Source organism: Oryzias latipes, chromosome 14, assembly GCF_053564925.1.
Source record: "Oryzias latipes strain Hd-rR chromosome 14, Olatipes_Hd-rR_3.1".
Taxonomy (NCBI): Eukaryota; Metazoa; Chordata; class Actinopteri; order Beloniformes; family Adrianichthyidae; genus Oryzias; species Oryzias latipes.
The window spans coordinates 17,222,095-17,240,258 of NC_136250.1; the positions used below are offsets into that span (position 1 = coordinate 17,222,095).

An 18,164-nucleotide genomic window follows, 5' to 3' on the forward strand; every position below is an offset into this window, starting at 1 on the left:
GTAAATTTCCAGATATGCTTTCCTTTTGTTTTTTTTTCTTAAATCCTAAGCCTCCGTTCTCATAACACAGACACATGCTGTTGAGGATTACAGCAAATACCTGTCTCAATTTTCACCTGGTGGCTTCACAAACAACCATCAGAAACATCTGGGACTGATGGAAACCCTACTGCCACACTTTATCATTGCCAGATTGACTCCCACTCTCCTGGTAGGTTTCCATCAGCCCACAGCTTGACTGCATGTAGATTGTTCAATTGTCTGTTTGGGAGGATCTTCCTCATAGATGTTGATTTTAAGGTTGTTTTTTTTCTAGTTTTGCTTTGTGGAAACTCCGAATGCCTTTGCGTTTCTGTCTTCCTCTGACAGTAGCTGAAGAAAAGACTTTATTGCACCTTGACTTAAGTTTCCATTCAATAAGCATTAATTATTAAAACAGTCAGTTTGCCTGTCTCGCTGCTTTACTCTCAAGTATTAAGTTTGACTTTTCCTTCAATTACTGAATAAGCAACATGTGAGACACAGATTCTGTGGAAAATCTTGTCCTAATAAGTTTTATACTTTTATCTACACTAGTGCCTGACCTATCCCAGGTTCCCTGAGAATGTGAGCAGCAACAGAAAGCTGTTATCCCAGGAGAAGCTGAAACTGGAGCACCGAGATCCTAAAAATATTTGTTATGCCACATGCTTTTTTTCTTCTTCATATCAGAGCTGCCGACAGAGGAAGCAGTACATCCACCGGCAAATTGAGTGTTGCAAATTTCACATGGAAATGAGGATGGGAGTAGATTAAACAATAGTATGAGGGCATGAGATTACCAAACTAAAGACTTTTCAAAGACATTTTTTATGCTATCAAAGTCACTTTTAAAAGCAGACTGAAGAGCAAAACCAGCCAAAAAATGTATCCTAACTTCAAAATCTGCTCTAAATGCCAGTTTACAGGTCTATTGCCTCTTTAAAACTGGAATTTTGAATCCTCGCCTAATTATTTTACTTCCTCTTTCAATTTGGGTAACATGGATGTTAAAATTATAAAATAATGAGCAAAAAAGACAAAAAATTTAAAAATAAATTCTTATTTGATTTTTATCAGTGTCTTGTTATTCTTATCCAGAGTAACAGAAGACAATCCATCAGTGGCAGTTATTGCTGATACTGAATAATGGCAATCATTCATTTAAAAAAAAACACACATATTTTGGTACCTGGACACCTTTTCACCTTTTTAATCTAAAGTTAAAGTCTGTCTTTTTGCTGATTGCATAAAGTTTGGGCTCTCATTGTTTTAAATTCAGTTGTGTCAGAGCCTGCAGATTAACTCAAGACAAATCCCTGACTTTTATCATCTATTTTTTTTCTTGCTTTGGGAAAACTGAGTTTTCAAATGGGTCTTTTTATTTTAGAACAGCTGTCCCTTGCCACGCTTAATGCCCACTCACGCATTTATGATTCAGCTGCCAAGAGATTCTGTCTTTTATAGAAGTCAAATATCAATCAACTTGAAAATAAATACTTGGATTAAGTGCAAAAAAAAAAGCAATTGAAGCCTTTTGGATCAACACAGAGCTGCAGTTATGTACTGCTTTGGTTTGGTTTAGTGATGCTCTAATCTGTAGTGAGCATTATTGTCTTTGTTGGATGTACACACTGAATAAATCATCAGATTTTATTTATTCATACTTTTTCTCCCATCTCACAGAATAGATGTTGAAACAGAAGTGTGAGCTGCTTTTTTGCTCATGTGTGTGATAAATTCAGATTCACAAGTTCATAAAGAGCCTTAGGGTGAACCAAACCACTGAGTCCCGCTGCCAGGCATATGCCTTCATTAGTGTTCAACTACTTGTCCTGGAAAGATGTTATGACAACAGCATTCTGAAAAGAACGTCGTCTTGGCTACCTTTTGTGGTGAGTTTAGAAGGCTGCTGAGATTTTCCAAGGTTTACAGGTGATCTAATAACTGTAGTCATTGTTGGACTGACTCCAGCAAGCTGCACATCTCCATTAATTCACCTGAGGCTGTTGTCTGTGCCTTAGAACTTTAACGATTGATCAAGAAATCAACAAATTGATTTATATTCATATGATCAAACCAGATTGATCTGTCTGAGAAAAGTTATTAATTGTAACAACCTATACCATTAGGAAATTGTTTCAAAATTGAATAAATAGAACATAATCAATATAGGAAAATACAAGTTAGATTGAGGCCCCATAGGTTTATTTTGCTCTAACGTAAAAATGACCAGTGCCATCATAGTGGACCAAACACACGTGATGCCAGAAAAAAATTATCAAGCCATCATTCCAGTCCAATGTATAGAAACACTTTGAATTTTACAAATAATTTATGTGACCATATGATTGTTATCAAAAGGTTTTGTTTGTATTAATTTTATGTGTGGGATGAACTTTATGAAACTAACTGTCACAAGAACGGGCAGACAGATGAATCCAATTGCAGCAGGTTTTATTAGCACAGCTAAAAGTCCACAAAGCTGAATCGGGGTCGGGCAGGCAGGAGTCAAAAACGAGCATGGGAGCATCAGAGAAGAAATAGGATATAACACTCTATAATGCAGGCAGAGTGGCAACAACAATACTTTACACTAAGTGAGTCAGTATAGTGCTTAAGTATACTGTGAGTGATTGCAAATAAAAGGCAGGTGTGTGGCATACAGGACCTGTGCGCAGGGGTTGTTGGGAGATGTAGTGCACTCAGAACTATGGAGACGGTTCCCGCTGGTGACCAGACAAGGAGACAGAGCTCTGTCTTCTGACACTTAAATTTGACTGGATTTTACATAAATCGACCTGTCCAGGGCGTTCCCTGCCTTCGCCCACAAGTGGCCGGGATAGGCTCCGGCAGCCCCGTGACTCCGAAAGGGACTAAACGGAATAGGAAATGAATGAATGAAAGGATTTTACATAAATTCTTTTTTACTTGTTTGTTTGAAAACATATTTAATATTACACTTGATTATTTTGCATGAAATACAAGGAATCTGAAAAACTTCACCTGCACTGTTAAGTGCCCAGGTATTTCTCTCTGAGTCACACTGATGGAAGTTTTGACTGAAGATGTCCTGGCTCAGTTTTAGGAACCGTGTATCAGATCGTTCAAAATGAACCAATAGACATTGAACTGTATTAACAACCACAAATAATGATTCCAATCAAATCAGTGAAATGAATCGTTCCACACCCACTGTGCATCCATGTGCTGTGTTGCTACCTTCTCCCCAGGGTTAAAAAAGAAAGCAACAACTTTAAAAAGTATGAAGTAATGTTTTACTTTCAAGTAAAAGTCTTTATGTGAGAATGTAATATTAAATTGCAGCCCTGAAAATCTGAACAGAAATGAATCAGTTTGAGAATGTGACTGGATTTATTGCTCAGATGTTTAAACCTGTCACCGACTCAGCCTTGAGGCTTTGAGAACCTTCTCCCTTTGGAGGTTGTTATGAGCCCGTAAGGCAGAAGTAAGCAGAAGGCTTTAAACTGAATGACCACGAGTGAAAACCGTGCACAGGGAGGTTTGTGCCTGTTTGACTGAAACCACTGTTTTCAAGTCAGACTTAATGAGAAGGAAAATAAAGACTACATGGATGTTTTTTTTGTTTTAATAAAATGCATTGTGAGAGATATCACTATCTCAGTGGACGATTTCTGTGGCCGAGTGCTCTTATCAAGACTGTGGAGGAGTGTAAAAAAATAAAGTGCGGAGAGAATAAAAAAATAAAAAAAACTTTCCACCCCCACAGTTTCTTTTTGAAGCTGCGTGGTCGGTGATGGAGAGAAAATGAGTTTTTACCAGCACAGAAGTTGAAAGAAAACAGCAAATGGAGCTCTGTCAGTTTCTGCTGCTTCCGACAGGTGAAGTCCAACATTTCTGGGTTTAACGATGACTCGCGTGCTGAAACTTGCAGATCACCGCTGCTTTGGAAGAAGAGGGAGGTCTTCCAGAGCCATGACCTTGTTTTATATTTTGAAGTTAATGAAAAGGAACAAGGCCTGTCATTGCAGTTTTTCCCAACTAGATGTGTGTGTCTCTCATACAAACACACTAATGTGCTCACATGCTCCTTGTGGTCTGTGCAAATGCTGTGCCTTCCCTAAATATTTTGACTCTGCAGCTTTTTGTTGACGCTTAGTCGTCTTTGCACTCTGACTGTTGTGAATGTGACTCATCGTGTCTTCTGCTCTAACTTGTAGGTGGTGACCTCAGGAAAGAACAGCAGAGGATACCACTACATCCTCGCCAACCTGGTGAGAGCAAGCAACAACTCAACACAACAGTAAAAAAAACAAGTGATGCAATTTGGTGCAACATTCAAAGCACACAAGTCAAACAAATAAGATCTCAGTGGACAAATTGAAGCCCTTTTGAGTTGTTAAAGATCTTTTTTTTTTTTACTGTCAGTTTGCTGTTCTCTTTGCTCTTAGGGTTTTTCAAACGTGAGCCTGGACAGGGTTTTTTCTGGTGGGGCCAACATCACAGGATTCCAGATCATCAACCCAGACAGCACTGTCGTCCAGCAGTTCCTCCAGCGCTGGGAACGCTTGGATGAAAGAGAATTTCCAGAAGCCAAAAACACTCCGCTGAAGGTCAGTGAAGCATAGCTGCTGATGATGCACTTGATGATGCAAAGACTATCTCAGCACTGTTGAACTTTTAAAGTTGGAACTCTCCAACTTTCAAGAGAAAATATCTAAGTCTTCCATGTTTATGAAGAGTGTCTTTATCATCACTATCACAGCTGTAAAAGAAAAAAGGATGTGCTGCTATGACATTGTTGTGTGGAGCCGCTAAGGCAGGGGTGTCAAGCTCATTTTCACCGAGGGCCACATCACCATAAGGGGCCAGACATGACTTATACATGTAACTAAATGTAATGAAAAATAAATGTAACTACTCCTTAATGTTAAATTATTTATTTAGTTATTTATTATAACTTTTTAAAGTGACAATTACAGTTGCATAGAAAAAATACTTTTGTTTGTTACTCTAGCATAAATCCTTTTACATTTTATTCTGTCAGGTTAGGTTATATGGACAGTGTTTAAGTCCTAATGTAAAGTTGTCCAATCTGATATTTCAAGTCCAATTCCCCCTAGATATGAATAAATACACACCAATTTTTATTTTTATTTTGATAAATTAAAAACTTTTATGCTCTTGCGGGCCACATAAAATGACATGGAGGGCCACATTTGGCCCGCGGGCCTTGAGTTTGACACATGTGCGCTAAGGTGTTTTGTGGATTTGTTGTGGCTTTTTGTTTCAGTACACATCAGCCTTGACTCACGATGCCATTCTCGTGATTGCTGAGGCCTTCCGGTATCTTCGACGACAGAGAGTAGATGTTTCTCGCAGGGGGAGCGCTGGTGACTGTCTCGCGAACCCAGCTGTGCCCTGGAGCCAAGGCATTGATATAGAAAGAGCCCTCAAAATGGTAGGAATAACTCTCTTACCTTGGAATTTGGACTATAGTAGTCCCTCATTTATCGTGGGAGTTACATTGTAAAAATAACTTAAAAAAAGTACAATCACAGATGTTTTAGGGCTGTGTCTTGTTTAAACTCTCAAAGTTCTTTGAAAAATAAGTCCTGAATTAAATTATGAAAACAAAGATCTGAGCATGATTGAAGATTTATGTAAATTCTATGTACACATTCTGTACAGGATGCATGGCACAGAGGAGATTGACTAACAAGGCCAACAGCCAATGAGGGCGCAGAACATAGCGCAAGAAAAAAAAAGCGAAACGGCACTGAAAAACATATGAGAAACAGCTAAACTGCGAAAGCTGATTTACAACACAGCGAGAGAACACTGCAGTTTAACAGCAAAAACCAAAGTTTTAAAATAAATTTTGGATCACTGTGTGCATTATGTTCAGAAACTCAGTCCTGTAATGTATAGATTTAGTTTAGAATAAACCAATAGCATTTATTGCCATGCAAAGATTTTGCTCAGGTGCTGATGCCTGACACACACTATTCTTCTCTTTGCACACGGCAGGTCCAAGTACAAGGTATGACAGGAAACATCCAGTTTGACACATTTGGGAGACGTGCTAATTACAGCATTGATGTGTATGAAATGAAACCTGCAGGTCCCAGGAGGGTAAGAGCGCTCAGCCTTGAGAACATCTGTCATAATTTAATTATTGTCCTTAGCAGGTCCTGCATGTTATAATAATATCTTTATATTTTTTAGCTCAATTAAGAAAAGACATAAAGGTTTTCTTTTTTTCTTTAAATTTCAGCAAATTAGAGGGTGCACATATATGAATATTACAAAATTTACCAGAATGATCTCATTTCCTTTGTCATTGTAAGTGTTCTATCTCTATTAGTTAAATCTAAATTTACTGTTTACATATCACAGGTTAAAAATAGCATTTTATACTTGTGAATGGCTCATCTGTCTAGAAAATAGATCATTTTCTGAGCTTTTTCCCCCCAGAAATTAGCATTTTAAGAACTACAATCACATTTGTACTTTAGTTTTTATGATTGCAGCAGAAACAGGAGCAACTAAAGTGCATAACACGGTAATTTAACGTGTCAGCCTAAAGGTGAGAACTGCACGTTTTAGAAAAATATCTATTATTCTTTGTGTAAAAGTATACAAGCATACTAATGTAAGCATACACATGTAGTGTAGGCTTGGACACAAAAAGAGAAGAGTTGCTAACATTCATATTCATCTGGCTTTTGCCTTCAGGCACAAGCACATGCAAACAAATAGATTGATGAGATTTTCCGTATGGAAATGAGGGTTTGGCCACTTGAATGAGGCAGGGCTATTCCATGTCTGCATCAGACTGTCTTGGGTCCCAAGTTAAACTTTATAATAGTTTTTAACACACTGAGCACAGAAACCCCACAGTTCTGTCTTTTGGGAAGGATTTAAAGTAGTTCAGCTCATTCGGGTCCTGTGACGGGTTTTTGTGGGTTACCCGTTTCTGGTTAACCTAAAAAAAAACAACACAGTTTTTTTTTTTAATGGGGCAACTCATACAGAGTTAATAGAGCTTTTGTTGCCCCGAAGAGCGTTTTACGAGGAAAACTCACTCCACTTTGGTAGAACACTTTACCCCATCCTGCCCACAGTTCTTAGGAGTGGTTAAAACGCGTGGTAAATGGACAGAATGTAACATAATCTCATTTGGTATTCACTATAAATTAGTTACAGCCACACACCCAGCAGAAGTTATGATATTCATTCAATATATTATATGGACACACTTGCTTTCATAAAAATAAAAGAAGGTGCTGCTTTTATTTTTAAAAACTCTGACTTATAAGTATGGCTTGTTTAGCTAGTAAACTAAACTTAGGGCACAGCCTGCTAACAGTCACTTTTCAGTTTTAATTGGACCATGATAAGTGGATGAATCTCCAGTTTCAAAATTCCACTGCTGTCAGTGAGATTTTTATAATGGTGGGTGCCAAAGGCAAACTCAAGTCTAAAACATGTGCATGCTTCAAACGTGACCCCGGCTGGGCTGCAGAAACTGCACCACCCTAAAGTTCTCACAAAAACTGACACCCAGGCGGCCCCATAACGTCCGTGCAGCTCATCTCACGAGGCATCATACATCAGCAGCCCACATGCCCAACCTCAGTGTAAGACAATATGCGGTGGCAACAGAAGGATGAGTTAGAGCAACCAGAAATAGGAGACTTCTTCTTGGCGGAAAAAATTAGAGCCAGGAATAAACATAATGCAGCAACTGGAATCCTCTCGGGGTAAGCTGTTACAGGCCAGTTTTGGGTTTATTTTCTTCTCCTTATTAATGAATCAGTAAAACATGGCTAGATAAAGCACATGTAGAGTTTTTTTCGTCTTGTTATTCATTTTAGTAGTCTTCCGTGGGTACTACCTGTTGTTATGTAACAGGGGATTTGTTGAGCCAGGAATAGATTACTCCTACTCTGCGGCAGCATGGTCCAGGTGAAGCGAGAGGCACCGCTACACACTTTTTTATTAAATCGTATATCAGGCAAAGTTAAAGTGCCTCCAGTTGCACCGATAAAGCCAACTCACACACACCTGGAGAGTCTTCTGTCAAATGCTTTTGTGATAACTCTGAGTCTTTGTGTTGTTTTCAGATCGGCTACTGGAATGAGTACGAAAAATTTGTATATATAATGGATCAGCAGGTCACCAACGAGTCCTCTTCTGTGGAAAACCGAACAATTGTGGTCACTACTATTATGGTACACTCTCAAGCAAGTTTTAAGTGTTTCACCTTAAGATTTCTGCCACTCAAGGTCAAGGTGTCCATTGTTGCAATCTGTCCTGGGAGGGTAGAATTATTTTATTTTTCAGTTGCTTTCCATCCACTCACTACATGTTGAAACAGTCGATTCACAAAGAGTGTTTCAACTGTATCCGTGTGGGTGTCAAAGCATTTTGGTTTTTTTATATTCCAGAGGGCTGTTGTAGTAGTGACATCACAATAACGGCTTTGGTAACGTTAACTGTAGACATAAACATGGTTTTCACATTGAGTGCGTACGTAAGTAAAAATCTTTCCCTTTCATGAAGTAATCTGTCAGTGACATTCAAATGAAATGATCTGCAAACACCAGGTCAAGGTTCAGCCAGCACCAGTTTGCCAACACAGCTAGATGAGGCTGGAGAATAGAGGTCATCGGCCACCCTTAAATGTAAAATAAGGTGCGCCTTATCTTACATTTAAAACCATGGCTCTGTGTTCCTTCTGGCTTTGCCTATTATGGCTTCATCTTAGGCAAATTCAGAATGAAAAAAATCATACATTCTCATTTCAGTGTCTGGAAACTCACTGCCATCACCACCAGGCTGGAGAGAATAGGGAGAAAATAAAAGTAAAAGCATCTTTTTTGTTGTTTTTTATTCACCAGACATACTTTTAGTTTTTCACTGAAGACAATAATTATTTTAGCCACCTCGGTCATTTCATTGACTTCATTTTTACTTATTTATACCATTAAAAGGGGTCTCATTGATTGAGAGACAACCCTTTCATTTTGTCTTGAGTAACAACTGTACATGACTGCTGAGCGGAGGAGACATTAAAGGTGATGGATGCGACTGGTGTCGCACAACAAGCGAATACAACTCTCCTCTGAAGATGTGAAAACCATTGAGACTTAAGCAAAACAAGACCTGGAAAACATGTACGCCCTACGACAAAGTGAAACCCCATTTTTCAAAATCTCAAGGTGACATTGATTCATGTTTAATGACACATGTTTTACATTGTGGATGGAGATGATGTTTTCTCAGAAGTCAGGCTGGTGATGAGTATTGATCTACCCACATAATCAAAAGGAAAAAGCAGATTATTTTGTTATTTTTGCAAAAAAAAAGGAAAAAAAACTCTTTTGAATGACTTCAATCTCTCTCCTGTCACTGATGTTTACTTGATGAACTTTATTTGACTGTATGAACTGGAAAAGTGCTCCATTTAACTTTTCCTTCCCCCTCCCTTGCGCCACAACGATGCAAAGTACATTTAACCCCCCCCCCTGCTTCCCGTTTTAAAAGATTTAGATTGTGTTCGCAGATAGCATGAGGGAGCTCGACAGCCTGCTTTGCCTACTTTACGTGTCAGAGGCTTTACAGCTTCTTCAGTTTCCCTTTTGTCTGTCAAATTCCCCAATAATATGGCTTTAGTTTGTCTTCTCATGTGTCCCACATCTAGCTTTTTAGTTTTTTTGCTTTCGGATTTGCTGGGTGGGAGCATCCCTGCATGTGTGCATGCCACATTATCCATGGTGTGACCTGTGATATCTGGCCTCTGTGGATATGCTCTTTCTTTTTTGCTATAAACTCAAAATTCTGTCTAATTAACAGGAAGCTCCATATGTGATGTACAAGAAAAACTTTATGCAGCTGGAGGGGAATGACAGATATGAAGGCTACTGTGTCGATTTAGCTTCTGAAATTGCAAAGCATGTCGGGATAAGATATAAGCTGTCCGTAGTGCCGGATGGGAAATACGGAGCCAGAGATCCGGAAACCAAAACCTGGAACGGGATGGTGGGTGAACTGGTTTACGGGGTAAGTACCAGCAGGAGCTTTTAAACGATTGATGTTTCAGGCATTAAGAGAGGCTACATAAAACCTCTTTATTCATGTTTGTTCAAAATCAAATCCAACACTTGCAATGCTTGATCATTATTATTATTTTTGTTATATGTCAATTACTGTGGAGTTCTTCATGAAATGTTTGTTGAAGTCTAAACTTAATCTGATTTAAAACCCTTTTAAAACAGATTAATCCACTTTGAAGGTTTTATCATGCTTGATTTTGATAACTGAAACTAAGGCTGGCTCTAACAAGAGGTTATGCATTTTTTATGAGATCTCAGCTGCTGAATGAGTAATGGAAAAAAAAACTCGTAGCAGGAAAATAAATCAGCATGCAAACTGCGCATCACTGCAGAATTTTGAATCAGAGACCTGTAGTTACCCACTGTAACAGATCACAGATAGGATCCTCCTCATTTCTTCTGTGCTTTAAAGCTCAGTTAAAGAGTAAATGAAAATGAATAAAATGAAGCCCAAGTATTTGCAGACGCATGTCAGTGCAGTGTGACGCCAAGGGCTTCTTTGTTGGACACTGCAGAAGATCTGGTTGAGGTGTATTTCAAAAGGCTGATTCAAATTTCATGAACAGCTTGCATAATCCCCTCCCTTTTTATCTTGCAACACTGCTCGATTCATTAGGGAGACAAAGATTTAAATACTTAGGTTTCAATGTAAAAACATCAAAAAGAATAGCTGATTGGTGCTAAGCTTATTATTCAAGAAAAAGGAATAAAGAGCGACAGTGTGAGGGCATGCTAAGGCTATCTCACTGTGAGAAGATACCTGCAAAATCCCAAAAGGAGCAAATGCTGTTCCTTAAACGTTGCTCCTGTAAATAGCAAGATTGTTTATTTATTAGGGGTTTGAGGTTAAAAAGTGAGAATCATCATCAAGAAAAGGTAAAGTACTTTAAACAATTGTTAGTTTTTATTTCCAGACTATGTTTTTTTTAAAGTTATCTTAAAGTAAAAAAAAGGGGGGTTTTAAATGTTTAAGTTGATTAGAGCAAATATAAATTAAAAGTAACATAAACCTCTCAAAGAAGTTCTAGTTTAGGGTTGCATATTCGTGCTCCTCCAGGCCCAAAGTTGGGCAGCTGTATTCTGACACTCAACACTTAACTGAATGATAATATTTTTTCCTGAACCCCTAGTGTGGTGGAAGTGTGATGATTGGGTTTTGTTTCATAACCACCAGACCTGATCGCTTTGCAGGCATGCATTGTCTATGAATTCCGCTGTGTAGAGGTATCTTCACTTAAATGTGAAGTTGGATGTTAACAGACATGGCTTAAATAAAACTGGGTATATAGCTTCAGGACAAGGATTTGAACCTCAGCAGCAAATCAACAACAGAGTTGAGAGAAAATCAAACAGTATTTATTCAGAATTGATTTCATCAAAGTCCAGAGCTGTCAAACTAATTGAAAAGCTTTGATGGAACCTCAGTGCGGCTATGCATTAATAAAAGACTGAAACATCAATGAACTAAAGCAATGTTGTTGAGAGGAGTGGCCAAATGTCATCCCCAGAGATGACTGACAGTAGCCTCCAAGCTATTAACTTTGACCAAAGAAGGTTTTCTATGTTTTGTTTTGTCTAAGACTGCTCTAATGTGTTTAAAGTACCACTCCGATTATCTTTTGATCTTTTCTTAAAGCACCAGTACTCTTTTTATTCTAATTATTCTGTTTCTAGCCAAAATATGTCATTTTCTAGGACATAGTTTCTGGAGAGCAGCTGAAAGAAATGAGAAATTCACATCTGAGTTAAAGACAGGACCATTGAACCTGCCCCCCTTTCCCTCTCTGTTGCTGAGAGCTCAGAGGAGGGAACTTGTGATCCACCCTGCGTATTTTCTATGCCACAAATGAGCTCTTTTCCTGACATTTTTTTCATCTGCTCCTGATACACAACTATTTGAATAAAGATATACTCAGAAATACAATTTTAAGCTTATTTTTTAAATATTTGTGCTTTATCCTCAGAAAAATGTCACAAAAACATGTTAAAATCACCAAAAAAAGGATTTTAAGCGGAGTGGGTCTTTAAATATCTAATTTGTATTGTGTTTAAAAAAATAAATAAGGTATAGTAGTTTTTGCCGATTATTTTTCTGTTTGTAAAACTGACCTGGTTTGATTTTGGATTCACCATCATTGGATTTATTTTTTCAAACTTTGCTTGGTTTCTTTTTCAAAACTAACTCCCCCGTGTGCCTGTTCCCATTTTCACAGAGAGCTGACATAGCTGTGGCTCCACTTACCATAACACTGGTACGAGAAGAGGTGATAGACTTCTCAAAACCCTTCATGAGCTTGGGCATCTCCATTATGATAAAGAAACCTCAGAAGTCCAAACCAGGGGTGTTTTCTTTCCTGGACCCACTGGCCTATGAGATTTGGATGTGTATAGTTTTCGCCTATATCGGTGTGAGCGTGGTACTCTTCCTGGTGAGCCGTTTCAGCCCTTATGAGTGGCATCTGGACGAGAACGATGAGGCCAAAGACCCTCAGAGCCCCCCTGACCCTCCAAACGACTTTGGGATTTTTAATAGCCTGTGGTTCTCCCTGGGTGCCTTCATGCAGCAAGGATGCGATATTTCACCAAGGTTGGTTGTTGTGTTCATTCTCCACCACCTGTCAGACGTCCTTGTCATCTCTCTGCATTTTATAGTCCCATAAACACATTTCCATCATGCAATGGTGAATATAGGTTATTTTGAGCTTTTCTCCTGCCCACCCAGCTTCATGCTCCACTGTGCTGCACGTCCTTCCCTTTCTCTGTTCCCTCGTTTGTTTTGAAACAAAATAACGTATATCCACCATGCTGAGAGCTGTAAAATGCACTGGGGTCAGCACATTTCCTAGCATCTTAAATTCCTCATGACTCTTGGAGGGCTACCGTGTTTTTGCTGCATGTCCCATTTTATGGTCATCTGCTGGCACACTGAATGCGTTTTGTGTGGAAAACTAACATCACGTGACACCATTATGCACATTTGAAAAACCAGAATCATGCCACCTTTCATTCATTTATCAATTCATCTACTCATCTTTTTTGCTTTACTTGCTTACTTTGTTATGTCTTCTTTTTGCTTAGATCTGCAGGGAAGTTTTCTTGAGCTCTCACAATTCTTTAGTCCGTCTGGCAATATATTGTTTACTGCCTGAGATGATATAATCAATGCAAAACTTTCATAGTTCTGTCTTTTAAGAGAAACACATTTAGTGACGAGGTATATTTAAAAGATGGAGATGAATGTTTGGAATTGTCTGGATTTAATGTCAAATCATCATAGCAAAATGAGCCTTATGAAAGCATTTGTTTAACTGAAAATATGCAGTATGCTGAGATTTTTCACTGTTTCTTCATTCATTTAAAACAGTTTTTAAATGTTCTCCAGTAAGTTGGTCTGTGGTTCAATTCCATGTTCCTGCCAGTCTGCATGTATCCCTATGTGATACCTTTAACCCTATATTGTTCCAGATGTCATCATAGGTAAAACACAATTCAAGTGGTCAAATAAAGCAGAAAGGTGACTAAAACACACACCTGTCTTCAAATAGTGAAGAAAAAAAAATCTACATTTTGGAAAGTGCTGGTATTAAATTAAACGTTATTTTTTTGACACGTTCTTCATTGAAAGATATACTGTAGGTCATCTCAGAATGAGGCATAATTTTAGACAATAGATGTTGATTGATTCTGTTCAGTATACATGGTAGTATTGTCTGTGCAAAATATCACAAAATGGAAACACATATAATGTTATCTGATAGAATTTTATGTATAAAACAAAAAATTTCTGAACATTTGAACATGTCTGGGTTTGCAAATTGTAAACCTTAACCTCTTAAGACCAGTGCTGATATTTGAGCTAACCCTCTAAACACATAGTCAAAGGTCCCCAGTTAAGGAAAATGTCTCACTGCGGGAGTTTAACTAAAAATGTGACGTGGATTCCAGGTCTTAACCCTTGTGCTATCCTATGGGGTCAAGATGACCATTGACGTGTTCTCCCTACCATGACACAGGTGGATAATGTTGAAGAGGATTTCATGTAATCCATGGACACCAGTGAAGATCACAAATCATTCAAGAAAAAAGTTTAGTGCACTGTCTTGTGGGGTCTAGATGACCCAACTCCCAATGTTAAAGTGCCTAAGATAGCACAAGGGTTAAGAGGTTAACCCAAACTTTCCGGCGGGTCTGGAGGTATAGACTTCAGTCACAAGTCTCTTGGCTTTGTGCCATTTAGATTGAATGTTGTTCATAAATTGTATTGCAGAAAAACTAAAAATGCTAAACAACTCAGCACAAAGCAGATGTCATTTCTTCAGGTAAGTACGGTGGCTCGGAAGTGCAAATCAACAAATCACGTAACCTAAAAATATATTAAAGATCACAACAGCAATTAAAAAAGATAGCAAAAAATAGAAAAATATTACATTTTAAAAGTGAGCAGACATTTTAAATTCAGAAAATGACCTTATTTTCCAAAACCTTTTCTTTTTATTTTGTTTGATTTTTTGGAACTGTGTTTTGATTGGATTTGGTCTCTTGAATTTTGTTTTTATTTTGATTTCTAAAATGTAATGTTGCTTTATTATATATTTTTCTGCTTTTTAATTGTTGTTGTGATCTACATAGTTCTTTTGCATTGAGTAATTTGTTGGTGTGAGTTGTACTTCAGGGTCACTGTAAGTCGGACCAGAGGTGATGTCAGAGAAGAACAGGAAGTTTCATGAAGTCATCTATAAACATACAAACTTTATATTGTTATTTTTGCACCACATTAGAATAGGGGAGGTTAGAGTTTTACTGTTACTTCAAAGTTTGGTCTTGATCCAGAAAATTGTGCGATTGTAACCATGTACTGTTGGGTTCCATTTATTCAACAGTTCATTTTAATTCTAAACATATTTTAATTCTTATTCCAAAACCTCTTTTTCATGTTTTTTTTTTGTTAAACTTGCTTTACAAAATAAAACAAAAACAATAAAGCGTCTTTTTCCACAGACTAAAATCAATAAATTGCATTTAAAAAACAATTAATGCATTGTGTGATTTAAAATCTGATTAGATAAATCCAATAAAAATTTGCAAAAATGTCTCATCTTAAACAAAACAAACTTGGAAAGATATGTTGAGTTTTGGCCTACTGTTCTGCTCAGTTTCTTCAGACTCTAAATAGCTAGATTAAGTTAATGAGGCTTTAAGTATTCATTTTAACGAACTGATCATCTTTACAGACAGATAAATGAGGCTAATGAAACTTATTTTAAATTCTAATGATAGAACGGATCAACAGGAACATTGATCGTTTTCCTGTTCATTGGTTTATCTGCTGAGTGGAACACATTTCCCAAAGAATCAAACTAAACAGCCAGGTCTCAGCTGACAGGATCCTCTCATGTCGCTGTCTGCTCTTCTTCATCCATCCTAGGTCTCTGTCTGGTCGTATTGTTGGGGGCGTGTGGTGGTTCTTCACCCTCATCATCATCTCCTCCTATACGGCAAACCTGGCTGCCTTCCTCACCGTGGAGAGGATGGTCTCACCCATAGAGGGTGCTGAGGATCTGGCCAAGCAGACAGAGATCGCTTATGGCACGTTAGACTCAGGCTCCACCAAGGAGTTCTTTAGGGTAAGTGTCTCAGCCAGCCGTCGGCTCATTGCATAATGAGTTCTGTCCGGACTCTGTCAGCCAATAGCTCAGACATCAGCAAATCTCTGGAGCTTTCCTTGCGTTTTAAATGTATTAACTGCAAACTGACAGAGCGATCAATAAGCAAAGCCTGGTTCTTGATCTTTTTTTTTTCTGATACAGCACTTCTAAACCAAAATAGTTGAGCAGCTGATTTTAATAGCTTAATTTACTTCCTTCTAATTAAGGATGCACTTTGTTTGGGACAATGGAATTAAGTCAAAATTAAAAAGCTAAACACCTGGAAGATGTTGCATGTATTTGTCTTGATCAAGGGTTTGAAGATGCCATTATAGGATGAATTTTTAGGAAACGCTTAGAGCTACTGAAATCGAGCTACTTTTGCAACTAAACTATGCAACCATCATCAAGCAAAATGAACTAAAGTGAGACATTAAGCCTTTTTAGTGATTAGAACATCAGCACACTGGATATTTATAAAGACAATTATGAAAGTCATCTAGTTTTTTAACACTATCAAATTATGCTCATCAAATGTTTTGCTTTTTAATCTGAAATGAGATGAAATTCATTAAGATTTGACTGAATTTGAGGTTTGATGACTTTAGAAGTATTTTCTGTCCTCTTTTCTCAAATCTGCAGCCTCATAAATGAAATAGAAATGAAATTCACATCCAGTGTCCTGCTTTGAGCTGCTCCTATTTTTAGACCAAGTCATTCTCTTGGTGTGAATGCTCGGTCTGAACCTGAAAACACCAGATAAATACAAAACCCTACTCTCCTTCCATCTCTCTTCTGGCTCAGCATTTGTCCACCAGCAGCTGTGGAAGGAAAATCGTACAATCTCATCTTAATTTTAGGAACAGCAAACGTGGTGCAGGTCTCATTTGGTTTTATGATGCGCTGCCGGCAGGAGAGGGCTTTCGTGTTAAGACGCAGCCAGCTCAAGCATATCAAAATCAAAGCATGCATGCATGAAGGAGACGAGGGCGACCACATTTCATAAAGAAATGCCCCTAATCTTGTTTAACATGCTTACAACAGAAATGACAGGCAGAGATGTGACCGAGTGTTTTGTGATTTTAATATTATAACAACGTATTTAAGCAGAACGAGCTGCTGTGTTAGAGCAGATAATTTCTGACCTGGCATATTGAGCCACATTTATTGACACTAAGATGAAATAGGAATATAATGTTCACATTTTCATTAAACATTTTTGAAATACAGTATGCAAGAAAACCAGACCGAATGTTATTAAGTCACACATAGGTTTTGTGTTTTCATAACTGAGAAAAACCCAAATACGTTTAAATCACACAGTATTAAAGGGCAACAAGTAAATACATTGGACTAACTAATGCTTGCACTGTTTGATCAACTGGTTTTCATTGGAAAGTTAAGTCATTTTCAAACAAACATCATAAATCTTTTTGGAAATATTTTAATTGTCATTTGAGTGCCATAGCCAGTGTAACTTTTTCTGGATTGAAAAGACCTAAACACTGTTAGTCACACAAAAAAGTATCAGCAAATCTACTAATTAAAAGCTAAAATGTGACATAAAATGATGCAAACCTCAATTCTGGTAATGGGAGATTTTTCAAACAAGTCAAATCACATCTCCTTTTTGGGTTTATTTGGGGGGTTTTGTGCTTTTTGTAGATTTTATACATATGCCTTTGGAGTTGCAATTCACAAATTGTTTTAAAAACCCTTTTTTTCTATTCCCGTAAATTACAGTTTTTTTTCCTTAAGTCAGTAAAATGACTCAACACTCTTGTTGGAATAATAAGAGCTTTTTTTCAAAGAATGTGTTGAATCAAATAACCTCACTCACTCGTGAGAAAACATTAAAGGGAACAACTCTCAGTGACAAGTTACTTTAAAGCTATATAGGCTTTTATTGAAATATTACCTAGATATTTAGGTAATATTTAATCTAGGGCTCCTTATATGTCTATAAGTAGTTTATGGGTTGCTAAGTGACCGTGAGGAGTTGCTGATTCATTTTTAAGTAAAATTACATTTCCAAAAAGGAAAGTAACAAGAACACATATTCATACGATGCTAATTAATACAGATTTACATTTATTGTCTTGTTGATAGATTGTACTTAAAAATGTGTTAACTGTTAAAGTCTGATTAAAGAGAAGGACGTGTTGAAGTGTGGTAGGAAAACAAACACTAATTTATTTAAGAGGAGCTGTTGAGAGTCTATGATGTTACTGGCATCAACCGCGGCAAATCTGCTGCTTGTGCATAAAAACCGGCATTTTTGATGACCAAAACGCCGCTTGCTATAATTCGACGCCTTTCCAAAGCTGTGTTTTTAAGCCTGATACCAAAGCCGCATGTGGGAGGAGCTACCACCAAAAGTTTTCAACCTGATCGCTAC

At 37.8% G+C, this 18,164-nt stretch overlaps 1 protein-coding gene across 6 annotated transcripts in view; it reads left to right on the top strand.

The window, feature by feature from the left end:
* The window catches only part of gria3a (glutamate receptor, ionotropic, AMPA 3a), a 77,452-nt gene that overhangs the window by 42,763 nt on the left and 16,525 nt on the right, over positions 1-18,164 (top strand). For all 6 annotated transcript variants that reach the window (XR_013647633.1, XR_909990.4, XM_078931265.1 and 3 more), the window contains 8 exons: positions 4,221-4,274; positions 4,452-4,613; positions 5,294-5,461; positions 6,031-6,135; positions 8,130-8,237; positions 9,862-10,068; positions 12,335-12,708; positions 15,547-15,745. Coding sequence is in view for 4 of the 6 variants with exons in the window: in XM_078931265.1 (XP_078787391.1) it covers positions 4,221-4,274; positions 4,452-4,613; positions 5,294-5,461; positions 6,031-6,135; positions 8,130-8,237; positions 9,862-10,068; positions 12,335-12,708; positions 15,547-15,745 (1,377 nt within the window). In the remaining 2 variants the exon portion in view is untranslated. The remainder of the gene's footprint in view (positions 1-4,220; positions 4,275-4,451; positions 4,614-5,293; positions 5,462-6,030; positions 6,136-8,129; positions 8,238-9,861; positions 10,069-12,334; positions 12,709-15,546; positions 15,746-18,164) is intronic.